The following is a 26,456-nucleotide window of genomic DNA, read 5'->3' as shown; positions in this document are numbered from 1 at the left end:
ATCTGGGCAGAGCTTGTGGGGTGAGGACAGGCATGGAGAGGAAAACTCTTCTTCTAAGAGGTCATCTTCTCCCCTCCCACCCAGCGCACACTCTCTCCCACGGCACTCCTGGCATTTGCATCGAGACTGCTCATTGATAACAGTATTATAAAAATCAGTATTATAATAATTAGTATTATTAGTATTAGTACTAGTATTATAGTCCCAGTACTATTATAATATAATTAGTCATATAATATTACTATTATAGTAATATTCTGCATCCTGGGGCGTTTATCCTGTTGCTCTTCACTGGCCTGCTTCTTTTTGCCTTGGATGCTTGGCAGAGGCCATTCTTTAAATTTCCCTAAGTCCCCAGGCCGCCTCAGGATGCTGAGCACATGGCATGTCTGTGTGCACATCTTGGAGGTGGTGCGCACGTGTAAAATATCTGACAATCAAAACACAGAAGTAGAGACAGAAGACTCTAAGAAGACAATAGAAACTTACATCATGCACTCACTGAGAGGACACACACAACGAACATGTTTTCATGCTCTGGACTCCTAGCTTGAGTACAAACACATCTTTGCTCCTTTTCTGAGGATGCCATTGTTACATAATAGCAATGGTTTGATCTTTGGAGTAAAAATGATAGAGGTTAAAAATTCCTAACCTAATATTCACCAGCCGTGTGACCGTATGTAAGATGTTAACCTCTCCTGACCTGCGTTTCTTCCTCTGTAAGATGGACAGTATTGCAAGGAGGTGAAGAGCATGGACTTTGGTAGATCTACTGATTACTAGCTCTATGATCTTGGGCTACTTATTCTGAGCCTCAGGGTCTCCATGTGCAAAGCAAGGACAATCATCCCTATCTCATGAGGCCGCTGTCAGGGGTAAGTAAGATGGTATAAATAAAGAGATGGTGTCTGGAACACAGTGGGACCCCCACATCCAGCACTCATGCTCAAGCTTCCAGGCTCCAGCAAGGAGAAGTGACTCAAATGAGCGGATGGTGTGGGAAGGACAGGCAAGGGAGAAGGGAAGAGGGTGAGTGTGGGCCCACCTTTGTCCTTGATGAGGCTCTGCACCTCCTGCTTGACGCTGTCATTCCAGTGGGTGACGTCCACGTGCAAGGCGTAGTCACAGCAGCTCTTGCCATCGGCCCACTCCCGCCACTTCTCATAGGCCTCCGTCAGGCTGGACTCAGGCTCGGGCACCACGTGGTCAACTGAACGACAGAGGCCCCAGATGGGGGACTTACCGACACAGCCTTTGTTCCCCTCTGTGCGGGTCTGCTCCTGCTTTCTTAGTTGTGACTGCAAAGTCTCTATTTGCTGACATGGAATTAACTTTAGAAAGCGCTCCCTGGTGGTTTCAAGGTGGCTGATGATTTAACTGTCACTTAGCTATGTGACCTTGGGCAAATTACTAGCTTCTCTAAACCTCAGTTTTCTTGCCCTTAAAATGGGCAGGAAGTGGGGTGGGAGACAGGGTGTAACAGTACCTTCCTTCTAAGTTGGTAAAAGATTAAATGGGAAAATGCACGGCAAGTGCTTCACCTGATCCTGGCACACAGGTAAGTGCTCAGCTAACGTTAGCTGTCAACGAGTGCCTACTATTTGCCATTATTACCAGGACTGTGGGGAGTCATTGCTGGGGGTAAAGGTAGGATTCCCTTTTGTGGGCAGAAGGTGAGGTTTTAAAGTCATGAGAGGGCACAAGAGAGTGACATCCTTGTGCTTATTGTCATAGGAAAGAGCTGAGTATTGGTTAAGGGAACCTAACACTAGGCTCACAGATCTTATTTCCATGTAAACTTTTTGTCAAGAATATGGTTTCTTTGAGGCCCAAACCTACCCTTGCAGTACCTGCAACTGTGGGTAATATTATTAAAAATAATAACATTTACACAGATAACAATAGTGACGATGAAGCAAAAGTTACACTCTTACAGTTCCCCTGGGCAGTTGAGGGAAAGTGTGAATTGGCACAACTTCCCTAAGAAGAATTTTGAAACAGATATCAAAAACCTTGATGTTTTTCACACCTTTACTCAATAATTATTCCCGTGCCTAAGAATTATTCCTAAGGAAATAAACATGGCTGTATGCTAAATTTGAGTTCTAAAGATGTTTACCACTGCAAACATTATATATTTATGTAAGCAAGAAACTGGAAATAAAACCTTTAGCAATAGAGAAGTTTGTTTAAATAAATAAATTGTGCTAACTTCATAAAATGGACATTAGGCACCCATTTTAAATGTGATAAAATAAAAACAAATGAATGGGAAAACATTCATGACATATTATTTGGTGAAAATGGTAGGCTAAAACAGTATGTCTATTATGATCCTGTTTTTGTTAAACAGGGAAAAAAAATAGCCAAATTATATATAACAGCGATGTGGGATTTATGGGTTTTTCTTTTCTTTTTGCATATCTAGGATTTTAAAATTATCTACGAAGGACATGTACACTTTTATGGTTCTTTGTACGCTTTTTTCTCTTGTCACCTCGAACTGTGACTTTCCTCCTGCTCCTTCCCGAATGCAGAGATCAAGCATAATACACATGTCCAGGATGCTGAACTGGTCCAAATCCTTGCCTAGACGGCAGAAAGCCAGGCCAAGAGCAGTCATTTCCTCTGCCTTCTATCACAGGCAGCCCAAGTGCACTTATCGGAAAACAAACGCAGGGAGCTACATTACTGATGCTTGGACCCACACCAGAGCCTTTGTGGGCAAGCAGCTGCTGAGAAGTCAGCTGGCTTCCTCCCTTCGGCTGGAGAAAAGCTTTGCTCTCCCTGAATTGCACCTTTTATGGCCTTGATGCAATTTTCCTGGGCGTCCACACCCAACTAGCTGAAGCTGAACCCTGCTAATGCTCCCATCAAACAGAAGCAAAAGACAGTGAATAATTCTCCAGCTCAGGCTGTTCTGTGTTCTTGGGTGGATGCATACGGTGTTAACATAAACAGGGCTCTTGCTGATCAAGTTTGGGAACATTATTGGGATGGGACCCAATTCGTCAGGATTCCTTTGGGACAGGAAGGATTGCCCTGGAACGCTATCCATTCGGTAATCCAGTGGCATGCAAATCCCTAGGTTTCTTTGGAATTGCAATAATTACCAGTAAAAAAACAAAACAAAACAAGGGAAACCACCCCCACAGCTTGCCTAATCTTAAAGATAGGAATTGGTCAAAATACAGTGCAGACCAGATAACACTAAATGCCACTGCAGTCTACCAGTTTCTCAACAACTGCACGTCTCCATTACCATTCTCTCTGGGATGCTCTTAGCCTCATTTGCACTATTCTGCCTGTACTCTCTGCCTACTTCCACCCCAGACCCCAGCTGAAAGTGCTGAAATAACTTTGTGCCCACTATTTACAACTTTGAAGTCCACTTTCCCCAGTGACTGGCCCAGAGATGATAATTGCTGACTCCCCACCCAAGGCACACCCAGCCCCTGCTCTAAGGCAGACAAGAGAGGACAGCTGTTTTCATGGTCATGAGCTTCATCCGTCTCCTCTCTGCAGTTAAGTTACAGGGAGCTGCCAATGTCCTCACTAAACCTGCTTTTCTCAGGTCCCATCAGGCAGAAAGTCTATAAATTGAATTGAGGGAAGTGTACAAGTTACCATCAGAGAGCACTGTGATTAAGACATTAGTTAAATACTTGCTTCTAGGGACCACTTACACACTTTACATGTGCGTATAAAGTCAGGGGACTTACTGATCATGGTGGTGCCCCCCGCTAAGGCAGCCTTTGTCCCTTGGAAGAAGTCATCCACTGTGGTCATTCCCTTGTATGGCATCTGGAAGTGAGTGTGGACATCGATGCCTCCAGGGATCACCATCTTCCCATTGGCCTCGACGGTCTTCACTCCTCCAGGGACAATCAGATTGTCTCCAATTTGCCTGGTGAGACAGCAAAACAACTGGCAATTTAAAAGAACAACTTCCAAGAAGAACATAGTATTATAAGGATTCTAAACATTGTAACTTATATTTATCTAAGTCGTCTCTGCAAGTGATTTACAAGCTTAGCAATCTAGAAACAAATAAAGATAAGTACACATAGCGAAAACTTTTACAGACACAGAACAATCCAATATGCTGTTTGGTAGGACCACGTATCTGGCTTAATACTGTAACCCCAGTGGTTTGACAGAGTCTAGAATATAGGGTGTGTAATAAACATTTTTTTAAAAGTAAGTGTTTTTGTTATTCCTTTCGTTTTGTTCTTTATTTAAGGGTGAGAAATAACATTTGGAGAAGGATCAAGAGTGTAAAATAATGAATCTTTAGGAGAGACTGGAGGAAGTAGTGAATCATTTAAAGAACAGATGTGTGAGCTTAGCTATCCTCTAAGTGGGTTCACCTGTAGTCCTAACAAAAGGCATCTGTCTGGGTCATTTCACACCTCAGGCTTCACTCGAAATTCCACTCTTCCCTGATTAATTTCTCTGTCAGTCACAGCTGAAGGCAGACTCACAAAAGGGAAGTTAAAGATGCAGATGCCCTGGGCACCAGCTGCTTTTGTGCAGTCAGCATCTCAGTAGAAGCTTCAAACCAAGGAAGGTAATTATGACAACCTCCTCCAGACACAGCTTCCCCGAGGAAGGTTCAGAACATCCCAGGGAGGAAGAGCGGGGGGACTCAGGCAGGGAGAAAGGCGGTGAGTATCCCAGAGGCACACTACACAAAGCAAGCGACAAATACAACTACTCCTGGCACAATGTTACCTCACAGACCATCCCATGTTGCTTGGCTTACATCTGATTTCACATCCTCAGTTTAAATGGCCAGTTAAACTTATCCAATGTGAATTCCAGGTAGACCTATGACTCATAAGCCTCTCGGTGATCATCACACATCTCCTGCCTTGGGGATGCAAGTACCCCACAGCCAGTAGCATGAATACTTTCTCCTTTTGTTCACAGCCAACCAAGAAGGACACTCTCTTAGGGCAGTAAGAAGTCTACACTGGCCTGCCAAAATTCAAGTTCTACAACTAAAGCCAAGTATTCCTGACATCTCCAAGAGGGCAATTTCACCACAGCACCACTGGGCCATTCCAGAGCCACCACAATTCAAAACACACCGTGGAAAAAATGCAGCCTCTGGATTGTCACTCCACTCTCATCCAGATCCTGGCCAGCCGTGCTCTCATCTTTCTCCTTCACTGATTTTCCTGTGAGGGAAATTGAGAACCACTGGCATGAAGAACTGCCTGGTCTGTGTGTGTGTATGTATGTTATGTTCCCACCATTTTGACAACTCATATAAGACCGAGTCTGAAACAGAAATGCCTTCCCCCTTTTTCTCCACTGAACCAATCAAGGTCACATTAATCTTTGAAGGCTCACCTTCTATCTCCCCTCTTTGGTCAAGTTTCTACTGACAGCCAGGCCTAAAAATGACGAGTGTCGCTCTGCCCTGGATATGGGCTATGTGGATTCACCATCTTGGCTCTGCTAGTTACCAGCTTTATGACTTTGGCCAAGTTACTTAACCTCACCATGTTTCAATTCCTCCATCTGTAAAATGTAATAAAAATGCCTCCTCCATAGGTTTCTTGTGTAGATTAAATGGTAATATGTGTTAAGCTCACAGAACACTGTTAGGCACATAAGAATTCAACAAATATCAGCTATTATAATTAACAACCATTCTAATCCCATATAGGCCTCTCCTTCCTGTTTCTCATGTCTTCTACTAATTTAATACTTGATATTTATATTATCTGGTAATATTATGTCCTTTGCATATATATAGATATCTCAGTTCCCCTAAAAGACTGTAAGATCCCTGGGGGGAGAGAGCATGATAATTTGGGTCCCAATAATATCTACCAAGCATGTGACATAGCATGTGTCCAGTGGCTAGACTACTGCCTTGCACATAGCAGGCACTCCACAAATACTCACAGACAGGCAAAAAAATGCTGTAACAATTGGAGGAAACTATCTCTGTTTTTATGCTCTGTGAGTTAAGAATGTTTTTGGAGATACGTAAAATTTCAGGATTGGATGAGGATTGTGTTTATCCACTCTCTCTCCACCACCAACACACACATCTGATGGTTAAATTCTTTCTATAACATGCTTCCAGTCTCTTCCAACAGAGATGGCAAAAAGAATTCATTTTACATATTCAACTCTGGTAGTAGATGCCTGAATCACTGTGTGAAGATGGTTCCTGAGCCTGTAGTTAAGGCTCAACCGCAAAAAGTACTGTGATCAACTAGTGATGCCTGACATGAGCTCTGAAAAGAGGGAGAAGCATTAGGTACTAAATTCTTTTCCATCTCTAAAAATCTCTAAATGAGGGAACTCGCTACCTCCGAAGAGAGTCGACTATACACAATAATTTCGTAGCAAGGGAAAAATATAAAATCACTTGTGGCTTATATTTTGAAGAAATTATTGTTTCACATTGGTTAGCTTGCCTAGTGTTTCCATTTTTCCGACTTGTAATATGAAAAAGTATGTACGTAAATTGGCAAGGCAAGTAAACACGAATATCTTCATTCTTGCATTTGTTCTTTCATTCATTCATTCAACGTATTTGACTAATATATTGGCAAGTTATTTACTTTCTCTGATCTTCTTTCTCCTTGTCTGAGAAGAAGGTAATAACAGTACTTATTTCATAGGATGGCCGGCAGGTTAAATGAGATGAGGCATGTAAAACATTTAACACAGTGCCTGGTACCTCCTACATACTCAGGGCAAGGTAGCTCTTATCAACGTCCTTCTGTACTAAGTACTGGGTTAAGTGCTGGGGATATGGAGATGGACAAGATATGGTCCTTGCTCTCAAGGGGGCCTATCAGTGTCAGAATTGCTGTGATTGATAAAAGCACATGGTGTTTTGAAAGGTCATAGGAGGGGAAGCTAGCCTAGATTTGGGGGCTGGTAAGCAATGTCTACCTACACAAAGTTAGATCTAAGGCAAGTCTTCAAAGATAAGTAAGAGATGTCCTATCACCAGAATCTTAAACTAGCCAACGAAGTTGAATAATATAAAAATAAAACTGAACAAAGCCAGAGATGGCTAATAGGATGGGTTGTATAAACCTGTCTTAGACAATACCTTATTAGTATGGGGCATACCTTGCTTTACGTGATTAAAGGCTATGTGTAGATAAAATCCTTTTTTAAAGGTCCTTATGTCAGGAACCTGCACATAAAGGTTACCTGGTCGTGCTGCCTACGGGCCCCCAACAGCATATCATTTTGTAAAGTAATTATACATCCCTAGGCATCTATTTGGAAATCTTGCCTGAAATGTATATTCTATCTGTCTTCTCCTCATCTAAGGCCAAGCTAAGTCAAGGTTTAATTTAAATGCCCTCTCCACCCCCAAACCTTCCTCTGAAGGGATTTCTCCCTTCTGTGCACTTCTAAATCACTTATCCTCATTTGAACTCCTTTGGTAACTATTACACAAGGCCTTTTATTTTTAGGGTACTGTAATTTGTGCAGATTTTTCAGTAACCTTAAAGATATGGTCACCTCTTCCACTTTTCCAAGATGCATGGAATATCCATCAGTGCAGCTTGCACAGGGGCCCTCAGCATCATTCAGTTGATTGAATTCAGATTTTTCACTTCATTCATGTAATCCAAGTGAACTAAGACTAGATCCTACTTCTTTTTTTTTTTGGTGAGGAAGATTCACTCTGAGCTAACATTTGTTGCCCATTTTCCTCTTTCTTTCCCTGAGCTAACATCTGTGCCAGTTTTCCTCTATTTTGTATGCGGGTCGCTGCGACAGCACGGCTGATGAGTGATGTAGGTCCATGCCCAAGATCTGAACCCACAAACCCAGGCTGCTGAAGCAGAGCATACCAGACTTAGCCACTATGCCATGGGTTGGTCCCTAGCTCCCACTTTTAAGGGATTATGGCCATCCACACCAAAGGACTAAAATAAAGACTCACTTTGAAGGAGAAGGAGAAAGAAAACACAGAGAACCAACAGTCTAGGAAGCAGATAAGCAGCGAGCTTCTTTCTGAGCCTCTAATGAAGATAGAAAGTGCAAAAGGATAGAGAGAAGCACTCTACATACGTACTTTATTAAACCATCTTCCATGTAAATATCAGCATAAAAGGACTGATCATCGTTGACAATTCTGCCTCCCTTGATAAGAAGACGGTCACTCTAGAAAATAAGAAAAACATGAGTCATTCTCACAGCTGGGATTTCAGAGAAGAGCAGTCTGCCAAAGCTTTCTCAATTCATTGTTCTAGAGGTCTAGTAGGAACACTTTTACTCCAGACATCTGCGTGCTCAGTGCACTCAATATTTGAACTGGGTGTATTTGTTGCGGATCCAGCCTTTCTTGTTTGCCCTTAATTCAAATTATTCTGGAGTTTCACCTCTTGCTTCTGCAACCTATCATAGCCACTCAGAAACATAGCTACTTGAGCAAAGACATTCTTTATATAATCTTTTCTGGTTCAGTAAGCACTAAATATTTTCAGTGGGATAACACATACCTCAGTGCCTAGCACCCGTCTACTACTCTGTTGGCACTCAATCGTGATTCTCAAAAATAGAACTTAGGATCAGGCATATAATGAAATAGACTTTAAAAGTTTCTATAATAAGGGGCAGGCCTGGTGGCACAGTGGTTAAGTTCACACACCCTGCTTCAGTGGCCCAGGATTCAGGGTTAGCATTCCAGGTGCAGACCTACACACCTACACATGAAGCCATGCTGTGGCAGTGTCCCATATACAAAATGGAGGAAGAGTGGCATGGATGTTAGCTCAGTGACAATCTTCCTCAAGCAAAAAGAAGAAGATTGGCAACAGATGTTAGCTCAGTGCCAATCTTCCTCACCAAAAAAAAAAGTCTTTATAATGAGATGGGGGTCATGTTTTGTTTAAAATTCAGGATACTTTTACATGTATACAAAGTTGTGGAATGTATAAGAAAACCACTTAATGAAAAAAAGACAAAATATCTACGGAGAAACTATGCAGGATTCATATTTGCTTCATTATACTCAATATTTCTCACATTTTCTGAAATGTATTTCTTTATTGTTTTTGTTATAAAAAATTGCTCTTCTTATGAGAAAAGTCTTTTTAAAAATTTTAACTTAGATGACGTTTGGATAAGTAATCCAACTGGAAACAACACACATATACTCCAAGGTTATTAATAAAATATAAACATATATTTTATACATAAGTCAGAAGAGGAACAAATCAGTGTCAGCTTTAGAGATCACAGATTTCATTAAATGAATGAAGCTTAGGCTGCAGCATGCGGGACGGGTGCAGCTTTGTTGGGGTCATGAGGGAGATCAGAATTCTCAGGAGCCTGGATGAGTAGAACCACAGCATGAAAAAAGAATGGTGGGCTGGAGTTTGTTTAGAATTCAACTTACAGACTTCAACTCCATCTATCCATCCATCTACCCATCCATCTATCCACCCATCCAGCTATCCATCCATCCATCCATCATTCATCTACCCTCCCATTCAGCAAATAATTATTTAATATTTACTACTAAACAGGTAGGGAGGGTACAGTTGTGAATGAGTCACATGGGGTCATTGCATTTATGGAACTTATAGGGGAAGTCTGACAATAAAGAAAGAAAGTCAACAAAACAAATAAAACAATATGAAATTGTATTATGTGTCACAAAATAGAGGGTAGTAGGGCTTGTTTAAATAGAGGCTGGAAAAGGTCTTTTCAGGGAAGATCTAATTTAGATGGGGCTGGGGATGGATGCCTGCGGGCAGAAGGAATAGCGTGTACAGAAGCACTGAGGTAGAAATAAGTTTTGCTTCTTTGAAAATTGGAAAAAGATCAGTGTGGAGGGAGCTTAGGGATCAAGGAGAGAAGTGGCATGAGATGAGGTTGGGGTGTAGCACTGGCTTTCAAGAGGATGCAGGTTTTATGGGGAAGGAAGCCCCACAAACAGGCTGACTTCTGGCTTCAGAAATAAGAGAGCATGTAGGGGCCGGCCCCGTGGTCGAATGGTTAAGTTCACGTGCTCCGCTTCAGTGGCCCAGGGGTTCGCTGGTTCGGATCCTGGGCTCAGGCCTAGCACCACTCATCAAACCATGCTGAGGTAGCGTCCCACACAGCAGAACTAGAAGGACCCACAACTAGAACATACAACTACATACTGGGGGACTTTGGGGAGAAGAAGAAAAAAAAAAGATTGGAAACAGATGTTAGCTCAGGGCCAATCTTTAAAAACAAGAAAAGAAAAGAAAAGAAAGAAGAAAGTGTGAACAGCACCCGAAAATGAGAATTGAGCCTACGGTTCCACGTGGGATCTAGCAAATTACCACTTAGTTTCTCCTGCTTCCAAGGTATTACGTGAGAATAAGAAATTTCATCATGCCATATTGTCAGGGGAGAGGATTTTAAAAAGATACACATCAATGTGGCATTTAGAAAAAACCTATCTATGTGGCAAGCAAGATGCGCTAATGAAGTCAAATACAAACTCCCACCACACGTGATCTACAAGCCCCTTGCGGTCTGGCCTCTGTCTGTACGTCCCCCTCACCGCCATTTCTATCATATATTAGCTCATATTTTATACAGTGGCAAAACTAAGAAATATGTAGTTCTTCTCACCTATCAGGCTCTCTGGCCACTAAGCCGCTGCAAAGATGTTCTCTCTGCCTCCTCTTATGTGCACCTGGCATCCGACAACCTTCTTCTCCTTTGTCAGGCCTCCAGTCAAAGGGTTTCTCCATGAAGACGTTACCTGACTTTCCAGAAAATTTCACCTGCCCCCACTGCAATTTAGTTCAAACAATTATAATGATCTATAATAGCTGGTTTATTGTACAATTGTCTCCTGACTAGAACAAAGACTCCTTTAGTCTTGGAACCATGTGTCTTTTGATCTTTTTACGTTAGTTCCTGGAACCCATTCTAGACAGCTGTTAAATATTGGTCAAATGAATGGGTGAAGGGTGGGACACAGGAGGGTGTATTATATTAGTATGATGGAAAGGCCATCTGAGTCAGAAAATTATGTGAAGTGGCCAGAAAATGGGATTTTTAAGGAAAAAAATGTTTTTAATTGAAGGTTATTGTAATCTACTGTTTTAACAGTAATTGCAAAATTATAGGAGGCAGTCCTAGGACTGTGCTTCCCAAACTAGGGTGCACATTAGAAAAATACAGATTCCCTGGCCCTGCCCTAGGCCACTAAATCTGTATTTTATAAGCTCCATCAGTGGCTCTTATACAGCCATCAGCCAGCCCAGCACCAAGTCACAGACCAGCATCTGGAACCAGTGCCCCAGGCACACTTCTATGTGTCTGGGAAGGCAACAGAAGCATCTCCAGCAGGAGCTTCATAATACAATAATCTTGGTAACTATAAGAGTTCCCTCTCATAGCTCAGTGCTTTTCTGATGTTCTTTATCTTTCCAGCAAAGAGCTGAAGTATGCTAGTTTTTGGAAAGGAGCCAGTGGCTGCCTGAACTGAGTCCAGCTATGCAATATGACCATCCTCCTGCCTAGGGACACCCAAACCTGAGCCACTGGAATGATCATCACTTCTTTCAACAAGCATCAAATGTCAGCAAAGGGGCAAAAGCTATCTCAGGCCCCATGTACATCAGGGGGATAGTAAGAGGTGATCCAAGTGGAATTAACATCATTGAGATGGCATCATTGGAAACTCTTCAAATGCTGATTAAACAAATCTTCTCTGGTTCAATAATCAAGAGTCCAGAGTGCAAAGATGACTTATAGGCCTGGCGTAGCCTTCAGAAATGGGAGTAATAAGACCTCTGCTCTATGGTCTATAGTATTAATATTATTATTTGTCAGAGATATCCAAACCTTAACTCAGAGAGCTCAAACAAATGCTGCCCTTGGGGGTCCTCAGCTTATCCTCCTAACTTTTATTAAAGTGGTTAATAAAATTGCTTTATTAATTTGAACTCTTCCCATGCATGTGGGACCCACTACAAAGGGCAGGCTAGGCAAACTGCCATCAGACACAGAAGAGTCTGAAAGGTAAGTCTTGGGCTTGGCATTGAAAATGATGTAACTTCTGACCCCTCCCAGGCCCTATAAAACCAAACCTCACTGGTTCCAGGTTACAAAACATCCTTGTCTGTGAATAAGGACCAGCCTTATAGAGTAAGACACGCTAGGGTCAAAACCCAACAAGGCAAACAAATCTGACAGCTATGATTAAAAGTCATCCTCACTGTGGAGAGAAGGGAACCCTCATACACTGCTGGTGGGAGTGCAAACTGGCGCAGCCACTATGGAAAACAGTATGGAGTATCCTCAGAAAATTTAGAATAGATCTACCATATGATCCAGGTATTCCACTGTTGAGTATTTATCCAAAGAACTTGAAAACACAAATACATAAAGACACATGCACCCCCACGTTCATCGCAGCATTCTTCACAATAGCCAAGACTTGGAAGCAACCTAGGCACCCATCAAGGGATGAATAGATAAAGAAGATGTGGTATATATACACAATGGAATACTACTCAGCCATAAGAAATTATGAAATCCAACCATTTGTGACAATATGGATGGATCTTGAGGGTATTATGCTAAGAGAAATAAGTGAGAGGGAGAAAGTCAAATACCATATGATCTCACTCATAAGTAGAAGATAAAAACGACAAACACATAGCAACAGAGATTGGATTAGTGGTTACCAAAGGGGAACGGGGGAAGGAGGAGGGCGAAATGGGTAATTAGGAACATGTGTGTGCTGATGGATTGTAATTAGTCTTTGGGTGGTGAACATGATGTAATCTACACAGAATTCAAAATATATTACAACGTACCCTTGAAATTTATATAACGTTATAAACCAATGTTACTGCAATAATAAATAAATAAATAAAGGTCATCCTCAATGACGTTAGAAAGGACTGGTGAAGGGGGCTTTGTGGGATGCTCCATTTTCTGTTCCTGGCAGCTGAGGCTGTCAAGCATCCATGAGCTAAGGCCCAAGAAGGTAGAATGGTCTAGTTTGGAGCCTACCAATGTTTCTCATGTAATGATATATATAAAGAATGACGTATTTCTAGAGCACACTGGGGTAATCTGGAGGGTTCTGGAACCCCAAATGAAGCTATTCCAAGCCTGAAGCAACCAGCTGAGGACTCTGGCTGCCTTAGACCCTGCACAGCCGCCCAGGGCTGGGTGTGGCAAAGTCTTGCAGCCCAGAGGGTACCAGGCATACCAGCAGGCAATGCTGGGTTCAGCTGGGTTCTCCCACTACTGGGAGAATCAGGCAGACCACTTAACTAGGTGTGTGACCTTGAGTTAGGACTTAACCTCTCAGAACCTCAATTTTTTTATTTACTCAGAGTGGATAATAATACCTAGCTCACCTCACAGGATGGCTGCCAGGAATAAACAAGGGGGGGAAGTATGTGTGTATGTATGTATGTGCATGTATGTACACATAAATATATATAAAAATCTAGCTTGCAGTAAACACCTCTAAATATTAGTTATATTGATTCCATTCATATTATTTACCGTACTTTAAACTTTTTTAAAAGCCTTAAATTAAGAAGTATATTGGAGAGGGACTATTGTTCCCATTTCCTACATGGGGAGATATACACAGAGAGGCAAGTGACTTTCTCCAAGTGACAGCGTTGACTAGTTCCAGTTGGAAGCAAATCCAGGTCTCCTACCTCTTAGCATTGGATTGATTTCCATCTGAGGCCACTGTATCAATGGTCCTTAAACCTTATGACAAGTGGCTCTTTCTGACAGGGCTCTCTTTTCTGTTTGATACTGAATTTGACTGTCCCGGTGCTGAAACTGCTGACCGGTTCTCTGCGGTAGGTAACTTAGGAATCCAGTAACTTTTGAGCTACTATTTATAAAATCAGTGCACTAAAGCTGCCGCTTACGGCCTGAATGTGTTCATGCAGCTTATAAAGGGACTTAACTTACAATCCAGGATAACACAGGCCCTTGAAGTCTGATAAAGTCCAACCTTTTTCCTTTCACTAGGGTATGATAATAATTAGAAAAATCAGCTATAAAAAATTAGGTATTTATGAGAAAAAAGGGAGAGAAGGGAAACAGAGAGAGAAGCAAAGAAAAGAAGAAAGGAAAGGAGTGAGGAAAGGGAGGGAGGAAGGAGGAAATAAACTCTGTAACAAGGGATGCTGTTAAGAATGAACGCCAGGGCCGGCCCCGTGGTCGAGTGGTTAAATTCGCGTGCTCCGCTTCGGCTGCCCAAGCTTTCGCCAGTTCGGATCCTGGGCACAGACATGGCACTGCTCATCAAGCCACACTGAGGCGGCGTCCCACATAGCACAACCAGAGGTGCTCACAACTAAAATATACAACTGTGTACTGGGGGGAGAAGAAGAAGGAGGAAAAAAAAAAAAAGATTGGAGAGAAAAAAAAGAATAAATGTGATTCAAACTAGACTAGAGAATGAAGGAACAGAATCTTAAACTCAAGCCTGTTGGAGATGTTGGTTTCCATTTTCGTTTTCCTCATCTAGTCTTCAATTTAAAGAACTTAAATTACCTCCTCCGTCTCTCTGAGCTAATGAGAATGTGCCTCCCAGAGAACCCAGAGCTGTCCGTGGATTTCTTCCCAGTCAACAAAGTCAGCCTGAGAACAGGACTTAAGACACATCTGTTCTATACTCTGCAGACATTCCAGCAGCTCAGAATAAAAACTATAATCCTAGGAAGAGAAAAGGAGGATGTAAAATGGAGAATGAATCTTCCAAAATCAAATATTTTGTTACCTATGTTCAAATCACAAAGCACAGACCCTCAGTGGGGACTCAAGATCCTTGTAAAAGTCCAGATGAAGGCGCAGGTGGTTATTTAAAATAAATTCCCATCTGGGTAATTAGATTTGACTTCCTAAAAACACTCCCACTCTTAAGAATACATCAGGATGGATAGACAACATGGATAAAATCTTGTTTTTCTTCCCCAAAGCAGCATCATTTAAAAAAGAGGGAGAAAAGGCTTTCTAAGATAGCCCAGTTGACTCAACATGGTATTCAGAGAAAGGAACAGACTAGGCTCTAAGGAGACCAGAGTTCTCATCCTGGCTCTGCTCTTAAACATCCACCCTTGAGTGAGCCACGCAGACGTGAGTTTGAATTCTAGCATTAAACTAGCTGTGTTTGGACAAGTGACTTCCCGTCTCTGGGCTTCAGCTACTTCACCTGTGAAATGGGGACAATGAAAGCTTTCTCTTAGGGTGCTGGTTAGGATTCTGGGAGACACTATATGTAAAGGGCTGAACTCTGCTCGGCACCCTCTAAATGCTTAATACATGTGAGTGACCACCATTATTATTACTTCTTACAATTATAACTGGTCACTGTAAAACTCTCCTCTCACAAATAACTCAAGAAGAACTGAACTAACACTCTGGTAATCAAAATATAACAGACTTTGCCATAAAGGGAATTCCAGAGACGCCAGTCCCCAGCCAACCCTCAGCAACTGTTCTCAGATCCTGCCACCAGCAGCCAAGGTCAGCCAAGACTTCTCCTTTTAAACCCACCCCCACGGGGCAAGTTCCCATGGCCCCTCCAGGTCATTCTGCCTCTGGAAATAAGCCTCCTTGAGGAGATAACAATCTATTTGCTCTCTTCCAGCAGGAATGGAGAGTGGGTGGTGAGGTCTTAAACCTGCCCCCAAACCCACTCTCCTTGCCCAATGCATGGATCTGTTTCTAGGACCCTCAATGACAAATATCCCATTGAGACAGAGAGAAAGAGAAAGGTCCAGGAAAAAACAGACAACTTGAAGAGCAAGGCAGTTTCTTGGCTCTGAGTCTTTATTGAAATTGGGCATAGTTTTACAGGGTGGGCTACTCCACACCTCTGAATTGCTACAGATGAGTCTCAAAAACATTCCTCCTTTCTCTCATCATCCAAACATACTTAGGACCAAGTGTGCTGGATGGAGGTTAACCTGGGCACTCCCTTCGAAACACAGCCCACTCAGCAGAATTCATAACAAATGGGAAGCACTGTTTTCACTTTCTTTATTAAGTTTGGTTTGGCCCTGGAGGGACAGTACACAAGATAGGAAGAGCAGCAAGGCAGAGGCAGCAGCCAAGGGCTGTGTTAACCAGGGTAGGGTGGCTGCTCGGTCTTCTGAACCAGATATCAAAGCCAGCTTTGTGCATTCTTTCCTCTCCAGAACTTCATGTTAACCATTTTAAAGATGTAATTATCAAAGGGCCAGACAAGTTATGTGGCCTGCCCTGGGTCAGAATGGAGCAGGGGAATGAACTGTGGATGGCATCTTAATCCTAGCCCCCTGATAATGGTCTCTCGATCTTCAACAGGCTTCCAGACACAGATAAGCACAAGTGGATAACCAGCCCAGGACCAAGAGGGTGGAGAGCAGAGGAACAACCCAGTGTTGCACGAAGCCATTCCATTCTCAAGCAGAAAGGTCAAGTGGCTCTGAGAAGCCCAAACCTCAGTCACCCATGCACTACTTTCACAATATTGGACGTATCCTGGTACAAGCTGTACTGTTATTACTTACTATTATCCTTAAATAAATGTATTTTAAAAGTAAACATTGTCTCACTTCCATAAATTCTAAGCCAGTATCACTTACCAAAAATAGACAGTAAACCTAGGAATGAATATGAGAAAAACATCGCTACATTTTGGCTATATTCTGCTGCCTTCCAAAGGGTTCTAAAGGATGAGCTCAGACTGCTCCCTTGGTTAAAAAGGAAGATTACCAAATGTCATGTAAGTGTTCAAAACAGACTAACACTACACTGAAACATTTTCCTTGATCTACTCAGAAGATTTGAAAAAGAATTAGAAAGGGGACAAAATTTCTCCCTACGTGATTCAATGTTATTTAATGCCCTCTTCCAGAATCACCTAAATGACCTAATGTAATAGCAGGAATACTATATCTGCTATTGAAACATGGACCAACATGCGCCAACATGAGCCAACATGGATGGACATGGGTCTGTCAGAAGCAAGAGCAGAGCCCAAAGCAGAGAGGCAGGGACCTCACAGGTACTGGGCAGCACAGCCGAGGGAGGAGATTGCTGGGGATGTTGAAGGATCACTGGGTGAGAAGGCAAGGAGGGATGTAGAAAGGAGGCAGGGTCTAGTGTGGGAACAAACATGCCTTATCGGAAAATAGGATGTGCCAGATCTGGATGAAAGAAGAAATGTGGTACATCCTTAGCTGGGCTTTTGGGAGGGAAAAATGGAAAAGTTGCTGCCTGGGATGGAAACGAGCCCTAATAGACGTTTGCAGAGCCATTCAGAATTTAGGGAGCGACCAGTGGAGAACGGAAACCAGAGCTGCATTTGCATCTCTGCTACTCTCTTATTGTGTGACTTTAGGCAAGTGACTTGATCCATCTTTGGGCCTCAGCTTCCTCAGCTGAGTGAAGGTGCAGCTCTCTAAAAAGGCCCATTTATGTATCTGTAAAGTACAGAAAATAATGCTGATATCACAGGACTGTCATGAGAATTAAGTGTCATGATGCGGGGTCAGACACTTAGAAAGGCTCCATAAGAGGTAGGCATTACAAGTTACTACTGTGTTCTTATTATAGAGATGCACAATTAAAGGCAAATCCAAATTGCAGTACACATGTAAGGTAGCCAATACTGTTATATATAAAATGCCTGAGCAACCTGTTGCTCAGGGCCAAGAGTGTAAAGTAGAACACAGACTAAAGAGAAGTCACTGCTTCAGAGAACTAACTTTTGGTCATCTTTGGTCTGGATGTATAGGATAGTTTTGTGTTTTGTTTATTACTTATTTGGGTGTTTTGTTTGCTTGCTTTCCATTGTTCTTTTCGGCCTCAAATCCACGTGCTATGGGTGAAAGCTCTCTGTATATACACAGGCTAAAAAACTGGGATCCAGCTTTGTTCTGACAGGGTCCCGCGTCCATTAGCCCAACAGCCTGTGCAAAAGCCAAATGCCGACTTCATAAGGAAGGAGAGCCTGAAATTTCAACCCCAGCGTTGATTCAAGGGATAAACGAGTTCAATAATTCATGCCTGAAACATACCCTGTGTGACTACCAGCTGTGAGTTGTATGTTAGGTGTACGGAGAGGCAAAGATGAAACAGTAGGAAAAATAAGCCATGAACATAAATAATAATGTGAAGTAAAGAAAGAAAGGGTAAAGCTATAGAGACAGTAAAATGATGACTGGTTGCCAGTGGTTTGGGGAGGTGAGGAGGGAGGCGGACTGAATAGGTGAACAGACAGAACACTGAGGACTCTTCAGGGCAGTAAAACTATTCCAGAAGCTACATTAATGGCGGACACATGACACTGTGCATTTGTCAAAACCCACAGACCTGTCCAAAAGTTAAGCTTAATGTACACTACAGGTTTTTGTTAATAACATATCAATACTGGTTCTTTAGTTGAAACAAATGTCCCACACCAACACCATATGTTAATAATAGGAGAAGCTATGGGGCAGGGTAAATGAGACAGAGTATATGGGAGCTCTCCATATTTTTTGCTCAATTTTTCTGTAAAACTAAAACTGCTTTAAAAAGCAAAGCCTATTAATTAATTAAGAGAGAGCGCGAGAAAGGGAGAGAAATCCTGTCTGGTAGAAATCAAAGAACAGTTCCCAAAGGCCTTGTCAAAGTAGGTCTTGGGAAATGCTTGATCCGGACATACAGGTATGGCCAAAGGCAACTCTGGTCAGAATGAGGGACAATAATTCATAAGTAGCACTTACTGAGAACTTCTTATGTGCCAGTAACTCTTAGAAGCTTATGTACTTTTCTTTCAATTAATTCTCAACAAAATGCTATGAATTATATGCTACTATTATATCTGTTGAGTTGATGAAGACACGGAAGCTGAGGGAGGTTGGCTTATGGTCCAACATCATATAACCAGTCACTGAGAGAACCAATTGTCCCAATACAAAAATGCATTTCACTGGGAAATTGTGGAGCTGCACGGGGTCCCTGACGCTTGGCATCCTGGTATGGCGGGATGTGAACGATAGCTGGCTAGAGAGTTTGACCTTTACTCTGTGGGGTCCTGGACAGCTCTGAAAGGATTTTGAGAAAATAAGTGAAATACAATCTCAGGGAAAAGAAAAAAAAATTAAGCTGACAGAATGGCCATGCTGGAGAGCAAGGAAGAAACTAGTTTAAAGTACCAGCAAGCGGCAGGGAGGAAAAAAGAGAAAAGGAAAAGAAACCACCTTTGTCCCTCAGATGCCAAGAAACAGATGGAGTACTCAAACTGGATTACTAGAGAGAGTTTAACAAAGGGGCGATTCAACCACGTGCCGGCCGCGTTTAGGGAAATTAAATGGATGTGCAGTATCCAGGGCCTACCAACAGCAGGGAGCCATCACCGTCCCCAGGTCTGATGGAGGCAAGGGCAGGGAGTGGTTATCGGAGCTGAAGAGGGCAGCTGACAGGAGCCGTGACCTTCAGCAGAGGCAGGCAGCCAGTCTACAGTGACCCAGCAGGAAGGAATCAGGGAAAAAATACCCTGACTTCATTGTTCACCCTCCCTCCAGGCTCCTTGTGGTACCATATGAACTGAATCCAACCAGAAGCCCAAGGGCAAAGGACTTATAGAGGCAGACCAGACAGGTCCAGGGCATGGAGCAAGGCAGGAAAAGGTGGAGAGGGTATCTGGAGAGGCAAACAGAAAATATCCAGCCCAGTCCCTGCACATCCAACAATGGGGCACGATTTAATAAATTGTAATACAGCCACACTATAGATTATTATGCAGCTACTTTTTCAACAGGTTAAATCTGTATCTTGAGCTGAAGAAATATCTAAAATAAGTAAGTTGCAGACCAATGTGCAAAATACGATTCTATTCTTGCAAAAGCAATCAAAAAATATTATAGGTAAATATGTTTATATGCTTTTGTGTGAGCAAGAGAAAGGTCAGGAAGGATGTACACCAAATTATTAACACTGGGTATGACAGGAGGAAGGGATGCAGAGGGTGGAGGTCCGAAGAACTGAGCTTTTTTCTCTTCTCTTTCTCCTCTATTTATTTATTTACATTATCTCACTAGTTGCGCAATGCATATGCCATTTTACAACTTTGAAAAAGGATTTAATAAAGAAAATTATAAAAAGGAAAAAGAACAGGTGATTGCCATGGTCCAGTGTGACAGCAGGAATATGGATTAGAAATGGCATGGTGCACTGCAGAGGAAAGCTGGAATCAACTAAGCAAGAGGAGGAGATTGGAAAGCCGTGTGTCAAAGTCGACTGACGTTTCAGGGGAGGATGGCCAGGAAGGACCATTAAGAAAAATGGAGAACAGAAAGGAGAGTAATAAAGTTGAGGAGAGAGACTATGAATAATAATTTTGAGGTGCTGGTCGACCATACAGCCATCTGTATGAAATTTCTATAGAAATGGGGGCCTGCGACTTAGGAGAATGGTCAGGTGTTAAAGCACGGACTTGAGTTAACGCCATGCTAAAATGGCTACAATAACTGAAAGGCAGCAAGGGATAGAAGAAAGACCCCTGGAATGGGAGGCAGGAGCCCTGGATTCTGCTCATAGGTCTGTGACCCTGAGCAAGGCACTGTGCCTCTCTGAGCTGCTATCCAATGAATGGGACCGATTCCCCTCTTTTAGTCCTCCTTGCTCGTTTCTGACTGGCAGTTGGCTCTGACTGGGCCTTTGGAAAGACAGGGAAGCCTAGTGAATTCCCACCCTATTTCTTCTCAGAAACAAGTAACTCTTTCACTAAATCTGAAAGCCAGCCAAAATGCAATTCCCAGAGGAGGAATGTGGGCTCCGGCCTTGGAATGTGTGAGCGGCACCTTCAAATGACAGGCAATTGCTCCCCATCTATTTGTGGAGGCCACAGGGATTCTTCTCCAAGCCTTAACTTGTACTTTTAAACTTGGCGGGGGCTGCCTGGGGATTGTGGTTATAAGCACACAACCACTGGCTTATGCAACTTCCTAAAACCGTCCCGCGGTGGATGCGTTTAAGAGAACGTACAGCTGCGATGTTCCAGCTCACACCACGCTGCCATGGAAGGGGCCCTTGGAGAGACAGCGTGGGAGGAAGGGAACTGCTTCAAAGACCAGAGATGTTGCCCACTTTGCTCTGTCATGGAGTCCAGACATCAGAGATTGAGTCTATACAGGAGGGCAAAGAGGGGCCTCATCATTCACTTTGCGGATAAAGAACCCAAGTGGTGAGTCAGTGCCAGAGCAGGCTGATGGAATGATGAAAAAGAGAAGGGCTTTACAGTCCCGGCTGCAAAATAAGGAAAATGATATCTGTCCCAAAGGACTGAGGTGAGGATTAAACCCAAATTGTGGCGCATAGTAGGTGCTCAATAAATGCAGATTTATTTAAAAGCTAGGACCTAAAGCTTCTCAGGTCAATGCCTTTCACTTGGATGCCCACCCGCTCTCTCCTCTGACCCCAAAAGTAGCTTGACTTTTCATTTCTTTGTAGTTTATATATATGCCTTAAGGACCTTCCTACAGGAACCCAGACCACTTCCTAAGAAGGAATACAGGGAGCAGAGGGATAGAGGAGTTCACTCTTTTTTCTGGCTCTTTCTTGACACAAGAAGCAGACAATGGTGATGACCGATTCTCTTGGTCACAGCCTTCTCTCAGCCTAGAAACCCACCCACGGCTCCGCTTTCATTTGATAGATCGGTGGTTATTAAAGCAGTGGTTATTTTTGACTCTTGGGTCCCAAACTTCTCCAAGTTACATTGACAGAGAAAACTGCAGATGCTCTTGAGAACAAAGACTTCGAGAGGTCAGGCAGAGTTTGAATGAAATGAACACTTGAAATATATAGAATTGAGGCACCACTTGAAAATTATCAGAACTCAGAAATGAGACTAGTGGGCAGTAAATCCCATAACGAAAGGTTTCTTCACCTTCAACAAATATCTAAGGCTTTACACAACAGGTACCTCCTGGAATGTGTTCAAGACTGCCTTCTATTTGCAAATCCATGAGGACATTACCAGGATATATTCGCTGTGCCCGATGGCCTGTAGACTTCATTCCTATCTGCAAAACCACAACATTGCACATTGTACTCTTCTCTTCCCAGTGATCACTACCTAACAGTCTACGATTCTAACACCAGGAGAATAACCTTTAGGAATATTTCCAAATAGTCCGTTCTTTTATGATGAAATAGCCTGTTCTTTTATGACGTGCCCCTGCTCAGAAACGTTTCAACAAGGGTTATGACCACGGAAGTTCACAGGTGCAGATGTTTCATGCATATCAAGCAAGATGTCATTATGACATGTATTAAATTGTGTCTAAAAAAACAGCAAACAAGTTACAACCTTTGCAAGTCTCTCCAAGTCATCTCAGACCCCACAGGTTTTCACCTCTGTGTTACCACTTTTGTCCCTGTTATCCCAAGTCTTTTCACCTTTCTTTCATCATTCCATCCACTCAAAGTGAGACTGCGCTAGGCCTTGGTGATAGAGCGGGAATGACACAGCATGATCTCTATCATCCTGCAGCAGTTCTGATAATACTGTTTCCTTGACACCCATTCTTCCCAAACCACTTAACCCAGGGAAAGCACATTAGTTGAAAGTAAGGGAACAGTGCGCCTTTTCACTTATTTACTTACTTATCCATTCACTCCTTCATTTAATGTTTGTAAATGCCTCCTGTTCACGGTACTAGGGATACAACATTGAACAAAATAAATTCCCCGCCATTGGACCGCAGTGGTTGAAAAGGTGAAGAACAATTAAGCTACTAAATAAGGGCTGTAATTTCAACAGTGATAAGTGAAATTTAGAAAGACAGGGAGAGGAGGGTGGGGGCTTGGAAGAGTCTGGGACCGCTTCTGATTAGGTTTTCAAAGAAGGTATGTCTAAGAAGCTGTCTGCAGAAGAGAGGCCGGAATGATCTGAGCCAAGTAAAGAACTGAGTCTAGAAAAGACTGCTCCCCACGCCGAGGGAGCTGCAAGTACAGAAGCTCTGAGCTGGAGTTGGACTTGTCAGGTCCGCGGGAGAGCGAGAGGGGAGGATGCTGATGCCAAGCCACTGACGGGCAGTGGCAGGATTGGAGTTGAGAAAGATAGTCAGGACCAGGCCACATGGAACCTTGAGAGCCATGATCTGGGTTTTATTCCAAGTGCAACAGATGTTTGACCAGGGGAGTGACTTGATCTGATTTACATTTTTAAAGGATCACCCTGGTTACGCACGAAGAATGCCATAAAGGGTAGCAAAGTGGAAGTACAGAGACTGGTTGGGGGGTTCTTGCAATAAGATGACAGAGGCTTAAGCTCAGACAGTGGTGGCAGTGATGAAAAACAGTGAGAAGCAGTTGGATTAAGATTCTATTCTCAAGGTAGAGCCCACAAAGTTGCACAGCTAGTATAAAGCTGGGACTTCCAGTATCTGCTGGAAACAAAGCCCATCCACCTCTTAACTTGATCGTGTCTTTTTATGAATAAAGTCCACATAAGTTTAACCTATATCTTTAAGCATAAGACCACATCACCTTGAGACAGGGAGGATGCAGCTGCAAGAGAACCATCTACATTCCATATTTAACACAGCTCCTATTTCCCACATCATAGCAACGGGGTGTACCACCAGCTCAAGTTAATTTGATTTTTTGGCTTTTCTTGGTTGATTGCATATTTATCGGATCTTATTGTTAAAAATACTTCTAAAATATGTCACTGTATAACTCTGGCATAGGCAGTTCCAAAATCTGCTCATGTTACAGACGTACGGGTCTGGTTTCCTGCTTTAGCAAATGCGACCCAGTGTGGGTAATTGATTCTCCTTTGACGGGTCAGATTTCTTCAGGGCCTGGGGTCCATCACTGCGAACATTAATTCTTCATCGCGTGTAGCCGTCCATTTCGACACGCGAAGGTGTAAGCCACTGGGAAGACTTTGTAGTGAAACTCAAAAGCCTTGATTATCTTTTTACGTTTCCATGATCTCCATTTTTATTCTAAAATCAAGGGCCAAATAGTTCCTGTTCAGTTAAGTGGGTTCCACGTTATTGAGACTTTGGAGTACATTTTTTTTCTCCCACGGTAACTATTACCTAGGCATGTTACAAGGATGGGACGAGATGCCGTATATAAAATTATGATTGAAAATCAGTTAGTATGGACTCTGGCATGGCATCATTTCTTATAAATATTAACGATCTTGGTTTCCCTTTTCTGTTCATTGAGAACTTCCCAAGTTTGAAGTTCTGAATTTTTAAACGTCTTTGTTCTTAACTTCCCCCTGTATTAGTTTGCCAGGGCTGCCATAAAAAGTACTAGAGACTGGGTGTCTTAAATAACAGAAATTTATTTCCCCACAATTCTGGAAGCTAGAAGACGAAGATCAAGGCACGGCAGGGTTGGTTTCTTCGGAGGCCTCTCTCCTTGGCACATGGATGGCCCTCCTCTCCTCCCTGTGTCTACACAGGGTCTTGCTCTCTGTGTGTCTGTGTCCTAATCCCTTCTTGTAAGGACACCAGTCATATTGGATCAGGGCCCACCCTAACGACCTCATCTAACTTAACCACGTCTTTAAAGACCCTATCTCCAAATAGAGTCACATTCTGAGATACCAGAGGTTAGGACTTCAACACGTGAATTTTGAGGGGACAAAATTCAGCCCACAACACTCCCTCATACTCCCTGGAAAAAAAATTGTGAGAAAAGCACTGAACCAGAGCAGGAGAAATGAGTCCTGTGCCCCATTATTTAAGGCTATTTTGCTATCTGACCTTTGGCTAATTATTTTCCCTCTCTGGCCCACACTTTCTTAATCATTAAAATGAGGGAGTTGGAATAACGGGTCCCTTATTTCTCTTCTTGCCCTTAACCGAGCAAAGCTAAGTTTTCCCCACAATTTCTCACAGCAAAAAGCGTCTGAGATAGAATACTCAATGAAGCAAGTGAAATAAAAGCAAAACAAAACAAAAACATACCTTCTTTGCAGAATGAACCTAGGATGAAGTCTCTAGAAGCAGAGGATTATATTCAATTGCTTTAAAACTTTCTAAGTTGTTTAAAGCCCTTCCTCTTTGCAAGGCTATCATTTAAACCAATTTAGATGGCAAAACCAGAAACCCCACTCTGAATTTATCAATATCCCCAAACAAAGTAATCTCATCAAGATTTGGGGCACAGATCGGCTTTGAGGGAAAGGAGGATTTCAAATAAAGGTCTCCTTGAAAGAATTAAGGAGAAAAAAGTTTTAAAAACAAACACACGTACACACAGAAAATGTAAAATTAAAACCAGCTTCCAAGCTTATAGGTTAAGCCATTAAGAAGAGGGGGGAAAAAGAACTGGGCATGTTTCCTCTCCAGCTGTGTAGCTTCAGGTCCCAAGACACTGTGTACCTCTACAAATGTCAACAGCCTCCACAAGACAGGGAGGCAAGCAGGGTGGCTGAGTTGGAAAACAAATGTGCTCATTCAAGAGAGGAAGAAAATAAAGGGAAAGCAGAGTTTTCCTGGAAAATGGCACAACTGTTGAAGCAAATGATGACAAGAATATAAAACTAAGATTAAAGATACTGGGATTCAAATCTACGTCTGATACTCATAAGCTGAGCAACTTTGGGCAAGTTACTCAACCTCACATCCTGCGGTAGCTCTTAATTTAACTTCAGCTAAAAACCTGCAACTGAAAACGAATCCATCATTTCATTTTTGTTGTTAATACCAAGGTCTTAAAAACAACAAAATAAATTCAAACAAAATAGGATTCAGATCCCCATGCAGGAAGATAATATGTAGGTATTTGAAATTGTTATAAAAGGGCATTTAAATTGTGGAAAGATGTCATAATATATTGTGGATGAAAGGCAGGACATAAAACAGGATAAACAATATGTGGTACCATTTCAATAAATGGCACATATAGCAGTAAGAAATAATTCTAGATGGGTGTACTCAAAAGTTTACAATGGCTATCTCTGAATAATTTCATTGTAGCTTAAAAATATTGCGCTCATTTTGTTTGTTTCTTGGTAAATTTTTCTACAACCATCATGCTTCTTTTTTGTAACTGGAAAACAAATTTCCTACTCAATTTTTAAATTTCAGTGCCCTACAGTAAATGAGACCATATTAAAAGCCATAATTCATTCAGCTCCACTTGGGTCTCAGTTTCCTCATCTGTAAGGGGGGAATTTACTAAAAAAATCTCTAAGGATATTCTGATCATGAATTTTACAGAGCCACATTAAGTTAAAACCTCAGCAGAATCTTGCTTAGGGTTTATTTAAGAAGCTGAGGAGTGCAGCATTGGATGTGGAAAGAGAAGGTGGCATTCAAATCCACATTAAGCAGAACCTCTTGGAGCCAGCCCTGTGGCCAAGTGGTTAAGTTTGCATGCTCCACTTCGGTGGCCCAGGGTTCGCCAGTTTGGATCCTGGCACAGACCTACACACTGCTTGTCAGGCCATGTTGTGGCAGCATCCCACGTAGAAGAAC

General features: G+C 42.5%; 1 protein-coding gene across 3 annotated transcripts in view; it reads right to left on the bottom strand.

The window, feature by feature from the left end:
• DPYSL3 (dihydropyrimidinase like 3) overlaps window positions 1-26,456 on the bottom strand; it is a 110,224-nt gene that overhangs the window by 25,076 nt on the left and 58,692 nt on the right. For all 3 annotated transcript variants that reach the window (XM_023617480.2, XM_070233093.1, XM_001501764.6), the window contains 3 exons: window positions 8,072-8,160; window positions 3,726-3,910; window positions 1,049-1,213 (listed from right to left, as the gene is read on the bottom strand). In XM_023617480.2, the coding sequence (XP_023473248.1) occupies window positions 1,049-1,213; window positions 3,726-3,910; window positions 8,072-8,160 (439 nt within the window). The remainder of the gene's footprint in view (window positions 1-1,048; window positions 1,214-3,725; window positions 3,911-8,071; window positions 8,161-26,456) is intronic.

Source organism: Equus caballus, chromosome 14 (genome assembly GCF_041296265.1).
Source record: "Equus caballus isolate H_3958 breed thoroughbred chromosome 14, TB-T2T, whole genome shotgun sequence".
In the NCBI taxonomy this organism is placed as follows: domain Eukaryota; kingdom Metazoa; phylum Chordata; class Mammalia; order Perissodactyla; family Equidae; genus Equus; species Equus caballus.
This window is presented reverse-complemented; position numbering and strand designations above follow the sequence as displayed.